Source organism: Pyrus communis, chromosome 3, assembly GCF_963583255.1.
Source record: "Pyrus communis chromosome 3, drPyrComm1.1, whole genome shotgun sequence".
In the NCBI taxonomy this organism is placed as follows: domain Eukaryota; kingdom Viridiplantae; phylum Streptophyta; class Magnoliopsida; order Rosales; family Rosaceae; genus Pyrus; species Pyrus communis.
The window spans coordinates 5,450,984-5,474,354 of record NC_084805.1 but is presented as its reverse complement, the minus strand read 5'-3'; the positions used below and the strand labels follow the sequence as shown (position 1 = coordinate 5,474,354).

The 23,371-nt window shown below is 36.9% G+C and overlaps 2 protein-coding genes across 2 annotated transcripts; both read left to right on the top strand.

Moving 5' to 3' along the window:
• The first annotated feature begins 12,814 nt into the window (after positions 1-12,814).
• LOC137729654 (D-ribulose kinase) lies at positions 12,815-16,609 on the top strand. Its single transcript, XM_068468651.1, has 9 exons — positions 12,815-12,929; positions 13,037-13,305; positions 13,911-14,050; positions 14,132-14,384; positions 14,491-14,623; positions 14,809-14,897; positions 15,248-15,525; positions 16,050-16,119; positions 16,241-16,609. Exons 1-9 carry the CDS (start codon positions 12,842-12,844, stop codon positions 16,436-16,438), a joined length of 1,518 nt encoding a protein of 505 aa, XP_068324752.1. The 5' UTR covers positions 12,815-12,841; the 3' UTR covers positions 16,439-16,609.
• Positions 16,610-17,444: 835 nt separating this feature from the next.
• On the top strand, positions 17,445-22,802 carry LOC137728115 (signaling mucin MSB2-like). The gene is made up of 2 exons (XM_068466996.1): positions 17,445-19,643; positions 20,298-22,802. Exons 1-2 carry the CDS (start codon positions 17,445-17,447, stop codon positions 22,800-22,802), a joined length of 4,704 nt encoding a protein of 1,567 aa, XP_068323097.1.
• Positions 22,803-23,371: the final 569 nt, after the last annotated feature.

Genomic DNA, 23,371 nt, shown 5'->3' with positions numbered 1-23,371 from the left:
ATTGTTAATTATTTTGTTTTTGTCTGTTTATAATTGCGATGTAAATAAATTATGAGGGCGTCATTTAGTTCTATGGTTTACTAGTATTCTTTTTTATTTGTAAGTGAAAGGTCTTAGGTTGGATTCTCATCAAAAAGGAATTTGAACCTCGTTCGTTCAAGAAAAATATATTATTAGGGCATCTCTAATAAAAGATGTAAAATGTCTTAATATTAACGCTCATATTTATGACTGGCTAGAAAACACTCCATGGCAGAATGTAAAATATTCTTCTTCGCCAGAAAAATTATAATAAAAATACAAATTTGCTTCTTTTTTTACATTTTTTGGAGGTGGCTTGCGCAATCAAAGACAACAATAAATGGAATCCTAAATTTATATCTCTCCTATTGGAATAGAATTAACATTTATACCTCCCGAAAATGTAAAATAATATATAAACTTTATATTTCTCAATTGAAGATGTTCTTATAACTTTAGGAGATGAAGGTTGAACTCCAGTGCAAAGAGATGGACACTGCTCTGACCAATTCGTCAAACTTACATGCACATGTGGGTCTTTAAAATTTTGTTACCATGTGGGTTTTTTTTTTTTCCCTTTTTTTGAGAAGAAGTTACCATATAGGTTCTTAACTTCATGTTATTGTGTGAGTTTTTAGCTTTGCGTTAGTTGTGAGAGAAGTGAATATTCTTTTTATCTTTATATTGAATTCAATGATTTGTGCTAGCTTGTGCAACATGTATGTGTTTGGTGTTATTGTAGTCGTTAATGTTCAATGGCTTCAAGAGTCAATTATTACGACGTAGCATGAGTTTTAGTACAAATAAACGATAAGTGAGGCATCTGCAATTATTAGCAAGTTATAATAAGTACGCAAAATTGGTGCCAGCACAATCCTTTTATGTTTAGCGTCAATCTTTTAACAAAATATTAGCAGCGGGATATAATAAGTTAATTTAGGTAGTTGAACGAACATGGGTCAATGCCTAATCTTTTCTATTTAATTAATTTAATTGGTTTTTTGGTGTAATTATTTTTACTAAACTAGATGGTTAATGTGAGTGGTTGTAACTAATGTTTGCCATATTTGACTCTAATAAAAATATGCATGCAGAGAAATTTAAATATAAATTTAAAATGAATTGAATGTTAAGTTGACTATCTAGCTAGATTTAATGGGGGTTTGTAGTTATACTCCATGAAAGCTAAAACTTGTGGCCAAATTAAAAGGTTTAAAAAATTAGGCGTGGGGAATTTAGGTATCGTTTGGTATGCAGACGGGACGGGACGGAACGGAACAGAACGGGACGTGACGGAAAGGAACGGAGCGGGAGCAAAGATGCCCTCGGATGGAAACAAGAAGGAAGAAGAGGGAGATGGAGAGGTTATAATTTTGTGTTCCACGGATGTGGAACGAGTCGTTCCAAGGGGTGAGGTGAAACGAAAATTCATCCAAAACTCGTCCCGTGGAACAGCTCGTTCCACCCGTTTTAAGCGCACCAAACATCCGTCCCGTCCACGTACCAAACGGTAGGTAAAACGACGTGTTTCAGTGTATATACTTACGCTTGACAACAATGCCTTAAAAACAACATAAAAGATGTTTTAATGCCGTCCTCTATTATTTTCCTCTTTTTTATTTTATTTTTTATGCATTGAATTACTTAAATATGAAAAATCAGACTTGTTCTGCAAAGATTCAAGTTTCTCCGACCAACACCAATCATAGTGGAGATATCTAACAAAAAATTGTAGTTGGAGTTAAAAATAAATAAATAAAAATAAAATAAATAAATAAATAAAAACTTTGTAGAATCATTTATTTATTAGAGGATTGATTTTGCACATCTTTTTTGGTTTATCAGACGCTTCTTTTTTTTTTTTTTCTTTTCAAAAGATAGAAATTTTGTTAGACTTAAATATGAACTATTACATGTGCATCTTCTGCTAAAATATTAAAAAGAAACTCTGATCCTAACTCATCCCAGCCAAATATTCCGCCATACTTAACCATGTACGTCGCTATCGAATGGGTTGCATGATTACAATGACGAGGGGTAAAGTAAAACCTCACCAACTGAAATGAGCTTGCCATTCTCCAAATATCTTGGAGGTAAATCTCGAGAGTCACATCAACAGCGATCTCCTTATTGATCATCTAAATCAATCCCTTAGAGTCCGATTCAACCACTAACCTAGAACTAGCCCCCATATCACTCCCCACAAACCACCTCCAACCCCTGACGAACTGCCTCTGCCTCCACCATAATTGCAGTCTCAAACCGCCCCCTCCTTCCCCTCCCGCAAGCTTTCGAAGCCTAGCAAAATCCTGAAGCACCCAATCAACCCCTCCATCCTTCATGTCTTTCCTCCATGCCGCATCACAGTTCAATTTCAACACTCCAAATACCGGTTCCTGCCATTCCCCCACTCTCTACCCAATCTCCATCCCCATCTGCTGCCTCTCCCAAATCCCCATGCCTTCCCCATGACCCTCCCCTAGACACCTCCTCACCCCAGACGTCCTAGCCCTTCTATGTTCCTCTCCCTCCCCCACCGTGTCCCCCATGGCATCCCTAAATTCAACCATTTGCCGCTGCCATAAATCAACAGCCACATGTGGTAAAATCCACAGCCCCTTGACAACCACCTCATTCCTGCATTTCCAAATACGCCAAAATCCAAACACCGTCTGCTACATCATCACCTCGGCATCCACCTCATTCTCCATTCGCTGCACGATCCGCTGCCATCCCTCTAAGAACTCATTGTCCCCCATTGCCACCATATTAATTTGTAATGACGTCCCAAACCAAAATGCACCGCTAAATTCATAATCAAAGAAAAATGAGCCTCTGTTTCATCACCCGCGCCGCATAAATCACATTTATTCACCACACTAATCCGTCGACACTCCAAATTGTGCCTAACCGCCAAAGCCTTCCTACACGCCTTCCAAATAAAGAAACGGAGTTTATTCGTTTATCACACACTTTTCTTTATTTAAGACCATCAGTGTAAACAAGTCAAACAGAATCAACAATTGAAATAACAAGAGAGTTTAAGAGGTTAAAAAGAGAGTGTAAAAATCACTTTCCTTTATTAGGTTATAAATAATTAAAGGTTAAGAACTTAAGGGTGTGTTTGTTGCACCGGACTATCTCGGACTGGACTAGCTTCAGGGACTAAGCTGGACTAGCTTAGACTAGACTAAGCTGGATTAGCTTAGTGAAGTGTTTGGTGCAATATCGGACTAAGAAGCAGGATAAAAATTAATTTTCCTTTTTTTTTTTTTTCCAAAAACAAAGAACTCTATATGTCTTTTCCTTTTCTTAGGTCAAACTATCTCTCCTCTTTTTTTCTCCATCTCTTCCATTTTCCTTTCCCGTCCAACTGCTTTTTCCTTTTCTTCTCAATCACAAATATACACAGTTCACATGCAAACCAATTTTCCATCAAACCAAACAAAACCCATCACCTGCCTCATCAATCCAACAAAATTCCCAAACTTTCCCACCCTAAAATTTGACAATTCCATTCAAATTAAACAAAAGTTAGAGCTGAAAAACTGAGGAAAGAAAGAGAGAGAGAGAGAGAGAGAGAGAGAAAGAAAGAGAGAGGGAGGGAGGGAGAGTAAACGGGCCACCAATAGTAAGAGGCAGCGACGCCATATAGCTTGAGGACAAGCAGTAGCATAAAGGAGAAGAGGAGGTTATGGGCCGCTAAGGCCTGCACGGACTTCAACACTCTCTGCCAGTTCATCATCACTGTAAAATGACATCGTCCGCTGCGAGAGTCGAGACTTCAGATTGTGAGAAATCCCAGGAGGAGGTTGCTGTTTCAGTATGCGTCATTGAAACGAAAAAGGCAAGAAATATTCTCTTTCTCCTTCTTCTTTTTCGTCGTTCGGGTTGACCCAGATGGCAAAAGATCCCAAAGCACCGACCCAGATGCCAAAAGGGCGATGGATTTGCAGGACAATGGAGATCGGCGACAACCGTTTCTGGTTTGGTCACTAGAGAATAGGGGCTGATGCTACTCATGTGGGTTCGTAGGATGCTGCTCGTAGACAAGGGAGATGGGATTAGCAATCCCGTTGTTTTTTTTTGGGGGGGGGGGGGGGGGGGGGCTCGCTAAGACCTCTTAGTGAGGGATTTAGTCGAGGCAAGTCCTCCTTTGTCCCATTTAACTTAGTCCCGCCAGTGACCAAACACGGATTGCACTAACTTTTAACCTAAGTCAATCCAGTGAGAGCTAAAGAAGGCAAACAAACACCCCCTAAGAGAACAAATCAGTTTTATATGTTATCGATGAATAAATTGAGAAATGAAATGAGCTAGGCAGGTTAAAAAATAGTAGACTTGATATGAGTTAAATTTTGTGAGTCATTATTGGGTTTAGTCTAGTTTGTTGGGTCAAGTCCATTCACTAATTGTTGACATTAGTTTTTTTCATTTTCTATTTATTAAATTATGATAAATGTCATTCCTTATTTATAGGTTCATCTTTTACTCAATTTTAGGATTAAATATAAAAATTAAATATTGTGTCTCTTTTTTCTTACTTCTAATCACAAGTTAACTGCGTTAACTAATTTATGTTGCAGGTATTATATATGTCAAAATATATACTATTATGAATTTATATATGTATGGAAGATGAAATTTCGTTGAACTATTTTCATGGATTTTTTTTTTTTTTTTATGAAGAAGAAATTTATTAAAACTTAAAACCTCTAATACAACTGTTACCCATACAATCAAAATTAAAAGCCTCCATAGCCGAAGTTGGTAGACAAAAATCCCAAAAATGTGGGTTGGCAATAGTGAGGCCCACATAAGCTAATGCGTCCGCCACGAAATTAGCCTCCCTATAAATATGCTTCCAACTAATATGTTGAAATTCAGAAGCCAACCATTTGATGTCCTCTATGATAGGTTTAAGATGCTAATGGGGCATCCAAACATCTTGCACCATCTGGATGACAAGCTTAGAATCCCCTTCCACGATCAACTTCTTCACACCTCCGCTCCTAGCAAACAAAAGCCCTTCCTTTAAAGTAACGGCCTCAGCAACCGAAATGGTTGGGCCATCAAGGTTCAATGCCCCCGCACCAACAGGTTGCCCCTCCTCATTTCTAAGAAGAAAAGCAGCTGCAAAGTGATCCAAACTAATTAACCCATCAAAGTTTAATTTCATAAAGCCATGTGGAGGAGGACGCCATCAAATAGGGTGTTGGTGGCAATGATCACCCCTAGAGATCTTCTTACAATTAACCTTAAAAAAAGATAAGCCTACACTTGCGGCAATGCAGATACTCCTAACCGGATTAGGAATCATACTTCTAAAAACTTTATTATTTATTTCATTCCATATTTGCCAACAATGCAAAATAGCCTTACTAAGATCACTCAAATCATTGCATTCAACATTGTCAATTAGTTCCATCCAATCTAACACATTATTAAACTGAGTCAATTTATTCTTCCAAAGACTTACCGGAGAGAGATTCCACATTTCTTTAGCATGCTCACAATTAAGAAAAAGATGATTTTGAGTCTCATCCTCATTGCCACTCATAGGGCACAATTTGTCAATATTTTGAATAAATTTACTCAATCTCATCCTAGTATAAAGTTTTTCATGAGTAAAAAGCCATGCAAAAATTTTTTACCTTCAGAGGTCATTAACTTCCATATCTTCTTAAAGAGCTTCTGCCTTTTAACTTCTTGATTATTGTTACTCTAAATCCAAGTCGCTGACTTGATTGAGAACTCACCAGTAGAGGAGTGCTCCCACACGAAATTGTCACTTTTATTTTGAAGGGAAATAAGAACCATACAAATTTTCTTCACAACATCCAGGTCTAACACTTAGGAGAGACGAACTCTATCCCAACTTTTATTATCAATAAACTCACTCACTTTAATGTCCCAATTCATGTTCTGTCTTTGATTTTCAGGAATTAGCTGGAACAATGGATAAGGAAAAACCCAATGATGGGTCCAAAAAAAAATATCCTCACCATTACCCACAACCCATCTAATTTCCCTGTGAATAACATGTCTACTATTCAAAAATCCTTTCCAAGCCAAAGAGTGGTTCTGTTTGACTTTGCAACTAAAAAAATCATCATTCTTTAAGTACCTTCTTTTAACAATTTGCACCCACCAATTATTTTCATCCTTTAAAACTTTTCATCCTATCTTAGCCAAACATGCATTATTATAATGATCCACTCTTCTTACACCCAACCCCCTAGTCCTTAGAAGTACACACTTTTTTCCAAGCCATAGCTTTTAACTTCCTATCTCTCCCCCAAAAGAAGTCCCTACACTCATTGTTTAAGCTCGAATATGACATTTAAAGCAAAACATGATATGGTTCAGCATACCAGATAAGTTGGACTTAATGAGGGTTAGTCTTCCTACCTTAGAGAGAGTATTAGCCTTCCACCCAGCAAGCTTTTGCTTAACTCTTTTGATTAATTCGCATTCATTCATTGGATCATTCCAAAACAAAATATTATGAATGCCCAGATATTTGCCGATGGTAGTGATAGGAGCATATTTAGGCGACTTACTTAGCTTGTTTTCGTGCATCTATGTTGTTAATTCATAGTTGTTTTAGTAGTTTAAGCCATTTTCGTGTGTTTTTAGGTTCATATGGCTAAGGAAGCAAAAAGATGCATTTTGGAGCATTTTGGAGCAAAATTGGGCTTGGAATGGATAGCATATGCTTGGAGCCAAAGTGTTGGACGAATTTGAAAGCCTTGTATGCACTTTGGACATAAAACAAAGGGCCTAGCCCAATCAAACAATCCTTTGAGCCATGCAAAACCTCTAGCCCAATCAACAACCCTTAGCCACATGCATTTCCACCTTCCTACTTCATCATTTCATCATTGCACCACCATTCACACACACATGCACTTACTCTTTCATCATTGCACCACCATTCATCATTGCACCACCATTCACACACACATGCACTTACTCTTTCATCATTGCATCACAAATTCAACACATGCATTCACACACCAACAACCTAGCTCTTTTTCCATCATTATTTCATCCACATGCACTCTCAATCATAACAACCACATTCACTCTTAAACAATCACCCACATATTCTCCCATTCCCCCTATAAAAACCCATGCATTCATACACAAAAATCACATCTCATTTTCATACACAACACACCACAAACACATCCAATCTTCCCTTATAATCCAAACACCACTCCTCATCCATTTCCATAATTCCCCAATCCATGCAACACACCAACAACATCCCTTAGACTTTGTGCTACGACGAAGAGGAAGATAAGAGGGCCTAAACGTTCATACAATTCAAGTTTGAGTTGTTGGAATGTTTAGGTGTTTCTTTGATTCTCTTTGTTTTGTACCATGAGGAACTTCCTCTTTCGACATCAGTTTTGCTTCAAGGGTTCTTTCTTCTTAATCCTATGTTCACTCATGTTATATATTTTTATGTCAAACCTTTTGTAAACATGAAGTGTAACTAATCTCTCTCTAGGGATTCGATGTAGCCTTGCAAGAGTGCCATGTAGTTAATTCAGAATTCTCATTTAATCTATCTATTTCTTGTTTCATTCTCCGATTTAATTGTGACTTAGTGTGTTAATTTTAGTGCTTGATCATCATTTGAATTAACCACATGTTGTTTAGCCAAGATTAAAGCACACATCATGCATAATCTTGGTGGATATGTGAATGAATGAAGGGAATGTTTTGCAAACATCCTGCCGAGTGTTCCCTTTGGTTTTGTGAAAGTTTCTTATGAACTACATATTCTTGATTAGGAACCAAAGTTGCACATCACAATTAGGTTCATGATTAGGGACATTTGATCAAGTCCACACATCATATGGCTGATCATATCTAAGTAAAACAAACCCAAGAAATAAGTAGAGGGATGAGTATAATCTGACTTAACAAGCATGGACTTGGGCTTAGCAATGGTGAAATCGAATCTCTAGCTACATCTCTATTTGTGCTATCTCATTTCATTAGTTGTTGATTCATTTATTTGTGTCTACTTTATTTTCTTGTGCTTTCAAGTTACAACAACAAATCTGCCTAAATTGATTAGTTTTATTTCTCTTATAGAGTTTTTGCAAAACAAGTAGTTGTTTAGGTCCAATTAGTCCATGTGGATTCGACACCCTTATTTGTGCCATTATACTAAAAATATTCTAGCACGAAGAAGGAAAACTTCAACACCATTTCATCAATTTCATATTTACATTCTGTCTTAGTGTTTTAACGTTTAGTTTCGCATTCTTTGAGTCTAGTTTAGTGTTTTATATTGTTTTTACGTTTTTGAGTCAAATCCAAGTGATTAACAATCCCTCCTAATCCCCGGTCCAGAACGATCCCTACTTACATACTTACTACAATTGTCAAAAAGAGGGTTTAATTTGTGTGCGTATAATTCTCGCATCAGGTAGTTTTATGTTGAATATGTAAAACATTCACAATATCGTTTCTAGTTTGAGCATTAGTATTTTTTGAAAAATAAAATGAGGATTTGTTGAAACTTTTAGACTTTTTTGTTACGTAAATTTCTCACATGCTCCTAGCCACTGAACTTTTTAAAAAAGTATTTGATTAGCCCTGGAAGAAAGGATACGATGGTGGAAAATTTTGAAACCATGACGAATGGAACGCCCTATGTTCAAGGATACAGATCGGAGGACGGAGACCAAGTGGAGCAAAAAATAACCACAAAAATCCACAAGGCGACACATAGACTTTTGCCTGAGAAAGACAAGATTGCCCTCATTACATGGGCAAACTTCTCAGATACTCCCACACACAACTCATCATCCTTGGAAGTTCAAGCAACTAACTATGACTACTCAAAGCTACCCTTCTCATGGCAAGGAAAAGTCAAAGACATTAGATATAGAATTAATTACTAAATCCTACATTTAATACACTCACAATTGAAGACAAACCCTATAAAGTAAGCAGTCTCAATCACATTTATTCTGGAATATCTTCACAATTATTCCAAGATTTATTTACACAATATCTTGTGAATATTCTCACCAAAACCTACACTAAAAATCGGCTACTCTCCCTATAAATACCCTAATTCTCCACAAAAAAACAAGTGAAACTTTTCTATACATAGATTACGCTAAACACCCACTCTTTTCAGAGAGACTAACTTAGCATTAGAGATCCATTTGTCAAACCCTCAACTCATCATGGGTGCGTGAGGCTTTTGATCCTTAATCAAAAGTGTTGATTGTTTTGCAAGTGCATTTTTGTTGACATTGAAAACGGTGGAAATTTGTATCGACAACCATAACATGACCCCATGCCGCTGCTCCTCGCGGCTCAACGCAACGGCCGGACGAACCTTACCGCTGCAGTCATTGTAGCGGTCCAGCCCGAGGAGTGAGCATATGTCATTTTCATTAGTTTACTAGTTTTTTATTGTATATTTAGGTTTTTCAAATCATTAATCATGTAAGTTCTGTTAACAAAAACAAATGCTAGAAAGAATACATTTGGATGCTACCTGTATTGTGGGGTTATCTAATCTTTGGTTTTGGAATTATATAGTTAATATTTTGTTGTTGTTATTTGAAGTTAAGTTTGGTACGTAGAATGATTAGTGGACGACTATGTTTATTGAATAATTAACAAACGAATGAGTTTTCAAATAGCTTTTAATTTAGTCATACTTGTCTTTCAATATGTTGAAACATAAGATGTCTCGTGTATCAATCCTCAAACTCCAAGGGGTTGGTCTAGTGGAAAGCAAACAAATGTTTGGAAGTCTCAACCCGAATTTGAACTCACACTGGGTTTTCGGTTCTGCTTTGATGTACCATTTTAGAGCCAAAGCACATTACCGCCTCATGTGGTGTCGGGCTACATGAGGAGGGGATTAGTCTACCATCAACGTGTGGGTGTTGGAGTTGTGTCTTAAAGCCATTTTTGTACTATTGAATATTATATAACAACTTTATATTAATTAAATAATAAAATGGTAAGTTTTATACATTCCTGAGTTTGACTTGCTATTATAGAGATGATATACAATTGATAACCTCGACTATTGTTTAACTATTGGCAGAAAAACAAAAAGACTATGATGTAATTTAAATAAAAAGCTTATTCTTTTAGCATGGCACACTCTTTATTCTCGATTGAAAAAAAAAAAAAGATGAATAAACTAAGAACAAATAAAAACATGTTAAACTTGGCTAAACACAATTTTCATTTTTTTTATACCGAAAAGTTTCGAACCATAACATACTTCTGCACATTCTCATACCCATCTTTCACCACTAGGCTAACACCAATGACTTAACACTTCAAAATAGTTGTCTTGCACTTTACATTTCATTAATTGTTTTGTCATGAAAGAATACAAGAATACTATTTTAAGTGTCTTTTGCTAGTGTTAGTGGTTCATGTGCATTTATAGTATAGTATTACAAAACATAATTGACAATGGTGGAACTACCATTCTTCATTTGGGTGGAGTCGCATTTTTATTTTGTTATTCAAAAATAGTCGTTTGAGGTAAACAATGGATTGTCCTAGTGGTCAAAGTTTTTCTCTTTAATTCAGTGCGCACTGGGTTTTAACCCCTCTTAGACCTACTCCAACTCCTGGAGTAAAACTTAAATTTTAGGTTTTAAACCTACTCCAACTTGTTTCAACCATTGGACCAAATATGAGTTTTAACTCAAAATTCATTTCTGGGGCAAATTTAGCCTATAATTTCCCCTTGGGTTAGTGCGCTGACCCACACCATATACGTGTACTTTTTTTTAGTTTTATATTTATAAATTCATTGAATTCAACGATTAATAATTTAAAAAAAATTAAACTCAGAAGACTTGGAGAAGAAAAAACTGTTTTTGAATCAAAACCTAAATTTTCTGGATTAAAGATATTATATTTTAATTCAAGAGTTGAAGATAGTTTTAATATAAAATATCACTCTTACTAAAAAAGAAAAAAAAAGAGACAATTCAATAAAAAGGTCTTGTGCTTCTTTCATTCTCTGGCTCAGGTTAAATCATACATTTTCGGGTACGATGCAAGAATACAAATAATTTGGCACTCATTTGTTCTTGGAGGGCTTGAAATTTGCCAAAACCAATATAAATATAATGCATTTGCAAAATCTTTTTGTTTCTGGTGTTTGTGTGGTCCCGTTTTTAGAGGTGTTTGAGTGGAGTGACCTTGAGGAAAAGAGAAGCTATCTAAACTCAGCTGTCCTGTCGCCCTCACCCTCACCTTTCCCCACTTTTTTCTCTGACGTTCTTCAAATACCCTCCTCACTCACGTGCAGTTGGGGCCTTTTGCTCACGTGGGCTCCATTGTTTCTTATTTTCTTCTCCTTTTTGTTGTTTTCACTTTTCAGCGTAAAATTATCAATCTAAATCGGATCAATATATAGCTTAAACAAGAAGAGTGTGATTCTCTCACATCCTAATCTTTCTTCTTTTTTATTTATTTTTATTTAAACTGTTGCGATTACGTTACGTCTATATTTTGTTTTGAATTTTTTATATAGAGAATAAGATAAAAAGAAAAATGTGAAAGGAAGGGATGGAAGATGATGATAATAGGAAGGGAGAGAATCATACTCCGAAACAAGAAGATCCCCACGTTCAATCTCATTTGTGTCATGTCATCAAATCCTATACAAGATAATTGTACTTACTAAATCGAAGATCTTTCATTTTAAATTATTAAAAATATATTAAGTATTGCTTCAATGATCCATACTTTGTTTTTTGTATATTTTTTTATTTTTGTGATCTGTCACATGAGAATTCTTTGCTTCATTTGGTATAATAATTGGATTGAAATAGATAATTTACTAGATTTTATATGAAACGAGGAGAAAGGGGATGTCTATCTATTTATTTATGTGATGGATGTATTAATCATGAAGAACACGTATGACTCACTGAGCCAAGATCACTAACTAATACTAATCTAGTACTAATGAAAATGCTAATGTAATAGAAAATAATAGTCTTTTCTATATACTTTCCCTAGTTCCGTTGCTACTATGGGCTTTACGCAATCGATCGAATCATATAGATATCCCTTTAACACATACGTCATTGAAAGGATCTTGGAGACCCACCAAAGCACAAAAGCGGGGATCTTTCAGAAAATGGATTCTTATTCGAAGAGTGCATAATTGCAAGAACTTATATAATCTGTACCATAGGCCTTCTCCACACAAGTAACGGAGAATGTACAACAATTTTAGAATTTTATTTTTGGGCACTAGAGCCAAAACCCATTCTTACCACGAATTCCTCACCTAGCTATTCTAGGTTGGGGTTGGTCCGGGTGGGGAAGTTCTAGACACTTTTCCATACTTTTTGTTTGGAATGCTTCACTTAATCCCTTCAAAATCCCTAAAAAATGGGAGGATTGAAATCATAAGTTTTCTTTATGAAAATTCATCATCTCATTTCAATTTGCACAAAGTCTAGAAGCTGACATTCGTTTCTCATTCAAAATAAATTGAATTTTGTGAGTTATATATTACAATTCGTTTCTTGACATTGGAACGATACCTTTGCGTTTCTCTTCACGTTATGCTTAAAAATGGTGTGTATTTATTATTTTCCTTAAGACAAAATGATATGAGAAAAAGTGAAAAACAAAACGATTTAACAAGGAGAACCAAAGGCCCAAAAAGGGGACCGAAAAATAGGCCCAAGTTCATTCATGTGAGTCCCAATTGAAAGGCTGCTCCTTCTGTCCCCTCATCACTTATCCCAGTAGAGCTAAAAGCACAGAGCACCACAATTGCAAGAGCATGCTGCTTGCTTCTCTCTACAATCCTGCAACTGCAACCTCCTTCCTGTTTCCATGGTCAACATCCCCGACACATACACATACACATGGTCTCTCTCTCTCTCTCTCTCTCTCTCTCTCTCTCTCTCATCACCAACACCAAGTAGTTATAGTATTTGTGCATCAAGTTCAAGCTGTTAAGTGTTTGATGCTTCAGGGATGTTCAGTCCACGGACGGAATTTTCAAGAAATGGGCTGTGTAATGGCGTGAATAACAAGCAAGCAAGACCGAGATGGCAGCCAAGAGGTCCAACAGTACCAATGGCTGTTGGAAGCAATAATGATGAAGCTCAGGTTGGCGTTTCAGTTGGCAAGGAGCGGCTTTATCTCGGAATGGACTTCGGTACTTCCGGGGCGAGGTTTGCCCTCATCGACAAGCGAGGGACTATTCATGCTGATGGAAAGAGAGAGTACCCTCTTTTTATGGTATTACGCAGCTGATCATTTCTCTCAAACTTTAGTTTTTTGAGCAACGCTATTTCGACACACAAAACTGACCACATTGCTGACACGCTCTCTAATATCCGGTCAGTCCGCATATAGTGAGGTTCTTAATAGAGCATGTCCATGTGGTCAATTTTGTTTGACTAAAATGCTTGAAACCATTTTCGAAATCATTTCTTCTGATGACTAATACAGGGAGTGTAGTGTATGCGTTAAAAATTGGTACAATGCTTGTGCTTGAACTAGAGTTGTTGAATGGTACTGTAATGGGGTTGTGGTGGTTTCTTGATACTTGATTTTCTCATATAGAACGGTTGAGGAGGGAGTGAATTATTAAATTTTCAGTCAGAAGTTGTTTGTTAAAAATTTCGACCAAGGAAGAAAAAGTTGTCCATATCGTACATTGGTGAAGCTACGTGGAATTGGTGGTTTTCGTGTATAATTTGATAGGTCAGAGGTCAAAATTAGATTTCGTTATGGCGGATCTTATAACTATTAAGAAGAATGAACTGGTTTCCGTTTCCTAAGTTACTGCATCATATTTTATAGTCCAAGTATTTGATATCTTCTTTACATTGTCTAGAAAGAGTCAAGAAAAAGTGGATTGGGCACGTTCATGGAAAGCGACGCTCTTCTCGCTGCTTGAAGACGTTCCATCCCATCTCCGTGAGCTTATTGCTTCCATTTCCATTGATGGGACTTCGGCAACTACTCTCATTGTAGACAGGTGGTTAGCTTAGAGATTTGATGCTTATGCTTGTTTTTGTATAATCGCATTTGAAGTAGGCTTTTGAATTTGAATATGCAGCAGTACAGGGGAACCGTTATGTAGACCTTTCCTCTATAATGAGAGTTGCCCTGACGCTTTACCGACAGTAAAGTCTATTGCTCCTCTGAATCATACAGTCTGCTCTGGTTCCTCCACTCTGTGCAAGCTTGTCTCGTGGTGGGAGAATGACAATTCAAACAAAAAATCTGCACTTTTGTTACATCAAGCAGATTGGCTGTTGTGGCTTCTTCATGGAAAGCTTGGAGTGTCTGATTATAATAATGCTCTGAAGGTAGTTTTTCAGCAATCCGTTTTTAGGTTTCTTTTTTACATCTTCTGCCAACAAATGATTAATTATCTACTTTTAGATAACACGATTTTATTTGTACATGTCTTAGGTGGGTTATGATCCTGAGCTTGAGTCCTATCCACCTTGGCTTCTCTCTCAGCCATATTCGCAACTTTTACCATCGGTGAGAGCTCCTGGAACTTCAATTGGTCGTTTGAAAGATGACATAAGATCAGATCTCGGTATGTGTTCTTGCAACTTGGCCGGCAGTGGACACATCATTTTATACATTTATGTACTTATAACTTTTTACCGCTTGTTTACTCAGGTTTAGAGTGAATGGTGAAGAGATACTGCAAGTTATGCAGTACATGTCTTAGCATCTTTCTGCACTGTTATCCTGACAATATATAAAATGTCCTTGCAGGTTTCCCAAATGATTGTGTTGTATGCACAGGAACCACTGATAGTATAGCAGCGTTTCTAGCAGCTCGTGCAACACAACCTGGGAAAGCTGTGCGAGTTCTCTGTGTTCCTTCTTACTCACTCAAAATTAGTTGTATTATACGTATCTCTTGATGTGAAAATTTTCTTTGGGATAGCCGTAGCCATACTGGCAGACTCACATCGCTGAGTCTTAAATTTCTATTCACATCGCACTTTGTTCTTTTTTCCACCATAATTTACACCCCAGCACTTCAAATATTTTGCAAACCCTATCTTGCTGCATTCTTTGAATTTGATAGTGCTGTTTTTCACATATACAGATGATGCATTTATTAGTTTCCTGAGATTTTGTCGATTCTCAATGCACTCGAGCACTATTGATCCTTATGTTTTGAACTGTAAGTAGTTTTTGTATATAGGTCACTTCTTTAGGTTCTACACTCGCAATAAAACTTCTGAGCACCACTAGGATTGAAGATGCGCGGTTTGGAGTGTATAGTCATCGCCTTGATGATAAGTGGCTTGTTGGAGGCGCATCAAATACCGGTGGAGCTGTTCTTAGACAAATTTTTACTGATGAGCAACTAGAGAAATTGAGCGAGCAAATTAATCCCATGGAAACCTCTTTTCTAGACTACTACCCTCTGCAAACAGTTGGCGAGAGGTTTCCAGTTGCAGATCCAAATTTGGCTCCTAGGTACGTTGTACTGTCTGTACTTTTTGAGATAAATTAGAAATGGATCTTGTTATGATAGATATTTGATAGTATCATCCAATTTATCCTGGTCTTTTTGCATATAAGCTTGGACCTTAATGTGCAGAAACTTGGTCATTTGTTTGCGCAATAAAAGTAGTGCACGATAACATGGTTTCTCTAGAAACATTACATGTTCGCATTAGTTTATTCACTGGAAGCAGAGCACAATGAATGCACCAAGTTCATGGTATATACGTTAGCATTTTAAGCTTCATCGGGCTTAACAATGTTCATAGGATCATGTTCCACAGCTTGGTCATTTGACACTACAATGAACATTTTATGGAAGCATAATCTGCCTGAAGAAAAAAATGTAGCTCAAAACAGACATCTCATGTATTTTTATTGTGAGTAACTATACACGAAGACACATTCACACGTGCTTTTATGCACATGTATGCGTCTTTGCGAACAAACTCACCAGTGTATTTTGGATGGTAGATTAGTTTTTGTTCTTTGTGCAGGTTACATCCACGCCCAGAAAGTGAGGTGGAGTTTCTGCATGGGATTCTTGAATCCATTGCGCGTATAGAGGTACGGAGATTTCCTTCCCTCTAATCAAGCTTGATAAACAAACACCATGGAAATATGAGAGACATAATAAACAAAATCAGAGGCTGATGACACTGAAACCTTCACTTGTGAACTGAAACAGGCGAAAGCTTACAGCTTACTGAAGGATCTAGGAGCAACTCAAGTTGATCAAGTGTTCACAGCTGGAGGTGGTGCCAAGAACGAGAAATGGACCAAGATAAGAGAGAGGGTACTCGGTCTGCCGGTGAGTCGTGCAACTCAAACGGAGGCTGCTTATGGAGCTGCATTATTGGCATTGAAGGGAGCCGGTGAAAAATGAATGTATTAGGTACTATGCTGGTTGAAGGTGGTGAACAAAGCAAAATCTTTTAATGGTGTTAATTGTATACTTGTCCAATATCCTTATAACTCTCTCTGTGGAAAAGTTGCACGACTCGCACGTGATCTTTTTGAAAGATATTGTGACTTCTGAAATACTAATACGCATTCGTTTTGAAATATTATGTGCGAATCACATGCAACTTTATAAATAGAAAAATTGACGAAGTTAATCGTAATCACTCAAAAATCTGGTCAAAGCCCATATAGGTTCAATACCAATGTTGAATCTGAAAAAGCACCTTTTACGTGAATAGCATCCGTTGTTTGAGGCGGTGAGACTTTGAACTTCCGACCAAACCCAAAACAAAACAAAATAATCAAAATAAATAAATAAAAAATGGATATTCAATTGCCGTCGTCCATGGTTCGCAGTGATCATCCCTTCCACTCACATTACCCATCAAACATTCTTAATTCAGGCATAATTTTATCAGCAAATATAATTAATTAATCAGAGAATGCATTGCAAAATTGCAATTGCATGGCTACCAATAACAAAATGCAAGTTTCTCTGATATTTGCAGTGCCATTTTCTTCTTCTGGTGAGTCCTTTCATTTTCTCTCCAACCACTTTTCATTTCCATTTTTTTCTTCTTTTTTCCAAAAGCCTCAACTTTTATTTCAATTTCTTGCTTCCAGGTATTGGGTCCATCTTCATCTAATTTTCTTGGAATTTTCATTTGGTTCAACTTCTGAGGTGGTATGTTTTGTTATTTTTTTCATAATTTCCTGCTTTTAATTTTAATTTATTGGGTACTCAAATGACTGTTTTGTCTAATTAATTATATATATATATATTCATGCAGATTGGAGCTTAAAATTATAATTCAGCGGAAGTAATCATGGGATTAGTGTTAAAAATTGGAGTTAAGATCATGAAATATGTGAGCATTTCAATCAGAACATGTTATATATCAGTTTGCAATCATCCATTTCTTGCGGGAATGCTGCTTTTCTTGTTATTTCTGCATGGAGAATTTCCTTTTGTGTTTTCTCTTTTGGTGTATGCATTCCCTGTGTTTGTCTGCTCCGTTGTTCTTCTTGGGACCCTTTTGATTTTTGGCCAGTCCGACATACCCAAAACCGAAAAGGAACAGAAGATTAGTCGTGCCATTGCTTCTCTTAGAACTCAAGTTTCGAGGGAGGACATTTTTGTTGAGACAGAGGCGAGCTTTCCCACTGGAAGGCGTTCGCGAAAGTCTAGGGACACTGCAGAAAGTAGTGAGGTTGATGATTATGAAGGTTCAGTTGGATATATGCCACTTATTAATGAGAGCTTGCAGAACATTCTGAGTGGGAAGAGATTGACCGAGGTGGGTAGAGAATTAGATAGTAAGGAGTTGGAAAGCCGGCGAAATGTTGAAAAGGAGAAAGCGAGGCATGAAGGCATGACAAGGGAAGTGAGAATTGATGAGAAGCGGCATTCTTTGGTTCAAAAGGTAGGAGATGAGAACCGAGATTCGGTTAATGCTCACAAGGGTGATCACTACTTGGAGCTTAGTGGTGGTGATGTTGATGCTAACGATGATGAGGCTTCAGATTATGGGTTAGAGAAGGCAGAGAGTTCATCACCAGATGGATCAATCGCTGACATTTTTCCAATCCTTGATGAGCTATGCCCTCTTTTAGACTTAGAAGCTCCACAGCTTGCTGATGATGAGTCTGATTCTAAGTCTGATAGAAGTAACAATGGCAGTAATGAGTCGAATGAGGATATTCGAAACAAGGGTGGAGAAGTAGAAGATGACGGGGTTGATGATAATGATGGTGATGAAGAAGAAGCACATGGTGGAAAGGAAGATGAATTTGCAATCAAATGGACAGATGATGACCAAAAGAATCTCATGGATTTAGGGAATTTGGAGCTTGAAAGGAACCAACGCCTAGAGACTATTGTGAGGAGAAGAGCAATGAAAAGCTTCAGTTTACCAGCCGAGAAGAATCTAATTGATTTAGATAGTTCTGAAAATCCCTTTAATGTTACACCAATATCGACAACAAGGCACAACCCGTTTGATCCTCAATATGATAGTTCATATGATAACATGGGTTTACCACCTATTCCTGGTTCTGCTCCATCGATTTTGTTGCCAAGAAAAAACCCATTTCATTTTCCTTATGAGTTAAATGAAAATAAGCCTGATCATGCCAAGGGAGACCATTTTCAACAATACTTTATGACATCTCAACCCAAGGAAGCATTTTTTCATAGGCATGAAAGCTTCAATTTAGGACCGTTAAGCATAAGGGATGCTAAGCAAGAGAGGCAAGAGTTTAAGTGGAGGCCTTTTTTTGTACTAGAACAGTTAGCTCCAGAAGGAGCAAACTGTTCCTCATTACAAAGACAATCAAGCGGTGCTAGTGATTTGAAGTTGAGTTCTAGTTATGATACTGAATCAGTTAGTTCTGCAGCAAATATGGATGACAGGAAGTTCAGTGAGCAAGACTTTGCTAAAGAAGTAGAAGTGATCTCCAACATTTACCAATCTTATGATCTTGTTGGCCATGGAAGTCAATCATCCGAAGATGTAGATTATCTGGAAATAATGGAACATGATGAAAAAATGACTGTTCAACATGGTGAACTAGAGATAAAATTGGGCAAAGTGGAAAATTCGAAACCAAGCTTGTTGGGTACAGGAGGGTATGCTACTCATATGGAAATGAATGATGAGTTAAGCTTGTCATCATTGTCAAAAGTGGATGAAAAGATTTCAGATGGGAGGAAAGGTGGATCATCAAGTTCCAAATCAAGAAGTGATCTCGTTATGAAGGTTACAGTTTCACCACAACCTCCACTTGGGGATTCAGAAGTCCACTTTACGAGCGGTATGGTGGATGACAATCAACATAAAGAGCCAATCTATGATCCAATCTATGACTCAAGCCCTTCAGCATCTGAAAATGCCCTTTCCTTTGACTCCATTTCTTCAGACATTCGAGCAGACATATCTAAACTGATATCAAATTCAAACTCGGATACCAATCGCTTTAAGAATTTGGACGAGAATGAAGCTTCTTCAAATTCTAGTTATCAATATGTTTCTTCCAAAGAAAATCCACCATTAGAACAAGAGAAACACCTATCCTGGTCAGATAAATCAATGGTTGAACCGCATTTTGATGATCACAAGCCACTTACTGTAAGTTACCTAAGCACTATGTGTTAGAGAATGTTTAAACTTGTTTCCTTAATCAACTTTTGTAGGTTTGTATGTCTTTTGATCACATGGTTTACTTAAGTACCTTTTGAATGATCTACAACATGCCATTATTGTTGTCAAACGCCAAATTTTTCCTTTGACATCAAGTTGCCCTGTTCTTTTTTAGTGCTATCAAAGTGAAAGTTCTAAGCAAAATGTCTCTGTAAACCACCTAATTGTGCATGAGGGCAACGTCAAGCCGTGCATATCGATATATTTTTTTTCTTTCTATTTTTCTCAATTTAATTGATATGCATGTCCAAGTAATTTTCTTCACATGCGGCATACATAATGCTCTCATGGAATTTGTATTGTTGATTTATCAATATTAAGAGATTCTGGATATATGCATGTCTCACTACATGATATGTTTATGCACCTTCCATGGTTTGTTGCATCCACATTTTGTAGTGCAAGCATATTTGACTATCTATGCATCTGAAAATTCTTATATCAACCAATTATTTTGGTTTGGTCATATCATTTAGTTTGACATTCATGTGAAGTCACAATTATACTCGATTTTGGAAATTTATACTGAAAACTATATAAATCTATATAAGATTCTAAATCATGGCTTCTTTGATATTTTAGGAACCAGCTTCCATCTTGTTGGTATCCAAAGAGGATTCAAGTACAATTCAGGATGTGAAAATACGGGAAGTTAATGATGTTCAAGACCCTAGTTTGACAGATTTATCTTCAGTGCCTTCTAAATCTGCATTAAGCAATATAGAATCTGGTGTTCAAGAACCTACCACTACTTATACTGCTTCGAAGCAAGTTTGTGAAGTTAATGTTGGTGAGCTTCCAAAACCATTTGATTCGAATGATGGGTTAACAAAAGTAGAAACTAATGATATGGGTTCTACCAAGGAGATTGCATCAAGAAATATGAGATCTAGTGCTCAAGAAAATTTAACTACTCAATCTAGTTTGAAGTTAGTCTCCATGGGTAATGTTAGTGAGCTACCAAAACAATCAAATGCGAATGATGCAGTAGGTTCTAAAAAAGAGACTGCATCAAGATATATAGGGTCTGGTGTTCAAGAAGCTGTTACTACTAAATCTAGTTTAAAGATGGTATCCGTAGGTAATGTGAGTGAGCTACCAAAACAATCAAATGCGAATGATGCAGTGGGTTTTAAAAATGAGACTACATCAAGTTACACAGGATTTGGTGCTCAAGAAGTTGTCACTACGAATAGTGCATCAAAGAAAATTTCAGAAGGTAATGTGGATGAACTGCCAAAATCACCGAATTCAAAGAACAGATCAGAAAAAATGGAAATTAATGCAATGGAATCTACCAAGCAGATTTCATCAAACAATACAAGATCTAGTGTCCAAGAAACTACCATTGATATTGCTATGAAGCCAGTGTCAGAAAGGAATGCTGGTAATATTACAGAACCATCAAATGCAAAGGATGGATTTGCAGAAGTAAGAACAAATATAGTGGGTTTTACCAAAGAGGTTGCATCAAGTAATATAGGATCTGGTGTTCAAGAAACTATCACTACTCATATGACTTTGAAGCAAGTCTCAGAAGGTAATGTTGGTGAGCTTCGAAAACCGTCAGATTCAGAGGATGGATCGACTAAAGTAGGAACTAATGCAGTTAGGTCTACCAAGGAGGTAGCATCAAACAATACAAGATCTGGTGTTCAAGAAACTATGATTACTCATACGGGTTTGAAGCAAGTGTCAGAAGGAAATGCTAGTGGGCTGTCAAAATCATCAAATTCAAAGGATGAACCCAAAAAAAGGGGAATCAATGTAATAAATTCTATCAAGGAAGTTGTATCAACCAATTCAGAATGTGGTGATCACAAAGCTATCACTACTAATACTGGTTCGAAGCAAGTCCCAGAAGGTAATGTTGGCGAGCTTCCAAAAGAATTAGATTTAAAGAATGGACTGACGAAAATAGAAACCATTGTAGCGAGTTCTTCCAAGGAGCTTGCATCAAGCAATGCAGAACTTGGAGTTCAAGAACCTATCACTGCTCATTCTTTGAAGCAAGTTTCAAAAGCTAATGTTGGTGAGTTACTAAAACCATCAACTTCGAAGGACGGACCAGACAAAGTAAAGACTAATGCATTGGGTTCTACCAAGGAGATTTCATCAACTAATACAAGATCTAGCAACGCGGAACCTATCACTACTAATACTGCTTTGAAACAAGTCTTAGATGGTAGTGTTGGTAAGCTACCAAAAGCATTGGATTTGAAGGATGGATCGACAAAACTTGGAGCGAATGCATTGGGTTCTACCAAGGAGATCACATTAAGTAATCCAGATTTTGGTATTCAAGAAACCATAACTATTGATACTTTTTTAAAACAAGTCTCAGAAGGTAAAGTTGGTGAGCTACCAAAACAATCGGATTTGAATGATGAATTGACAAAAGTAGAAAGTAATGTTGTGGGTTCTGCCAAGGACATTGCATCAAACAATACAAAAGTTGGTGTTCAAGATACTATCATTATTCGTACTTCTGTGAACCAAGTCTCAGAAAATGTGAGTGAGATTCCAAAACCACCGATTTCAAAGGACGAATCTGCAAAAGTAGGAACTAATGCAGCGGGTTCTACAAAAGGGGTTACATCAAGCAATGCAGGGCCTGGTGTTCAAGAATTTATTGCTACTCATATGGCTTTGAAGCAAATATTAGAAGGTAATATTGGCAAGCTAACAAAATTGTCAGAGGATGGATATGAAAAACTAGGAATTGATGTAGTGAGTCAAACTATCACTACTTATACAGCGTCAAAACAAGTTTCAGAAAAGAATATTGTTGAGCTATCAAAACCATTGGATTCAAAGGATGGATCAACAAAAGTAGGAACTAATGCAATGAGTTCTAATCCCGAGACTAAATCAAGCAACTCAAGGTCTGTTCCAGAAACTATCACTACTGATGCTGCACTAAAGCAAGTTTCAGAAGGTAATATTCATGAGCTTCTAAAACCATTAAATGCAAATGATGGATTAACAGAAGTAGAAACTAATGTAGCAGGTTCTTCCAAAGAGATTGAATCAAGCAATACAAAATCTGGTGTTCTAGATGTTATTTGGAAAACTAGATTTTGGTGAGCTGCAAAAACCTTCAAATTCAACAGACGAATCAGAAAACGTAGGAACCAAGTTTCTAAATTTTGTAAACAAATTTCCTTAAATGCATCATTAGTTTCTAAAAATCGTCTTATTTGTCTCGAAAGATATGTTTGTAATTGGATGTGAATGACACTACAAGTTCTTTACTTTCATTCATTAAACGCATTGATTACTTTCATTCAAATAAAATTCAGCGGAGTAATTGTTGAACACAGCAAAGCAATTGCAACATTATTCCAGCCACCCCCTCAATTATTGCATATGCTTGACTAACACAACTAGCTTTTACCCCTCAGTTATTGCATATAAGCACTATCGCCTCTGGCAGCTCGCAGCCCTTGGTGGCGAGTTGGTCTTTGGAAGCACCGTTTATGGTTTCTTGGGTCCCTCTCTAGTTGACTTTTTAATGTAAAAATTAAGGATTGTTATTTTTATTTGATTTGTACCATCCATTAGTGATGTCCTTTAGGAAAAGTTGCTGCTACTTAAACAAATCTTCCACAGCAATGAATTGGAACCCTACAATTTTTTAACATTTAATTACATAA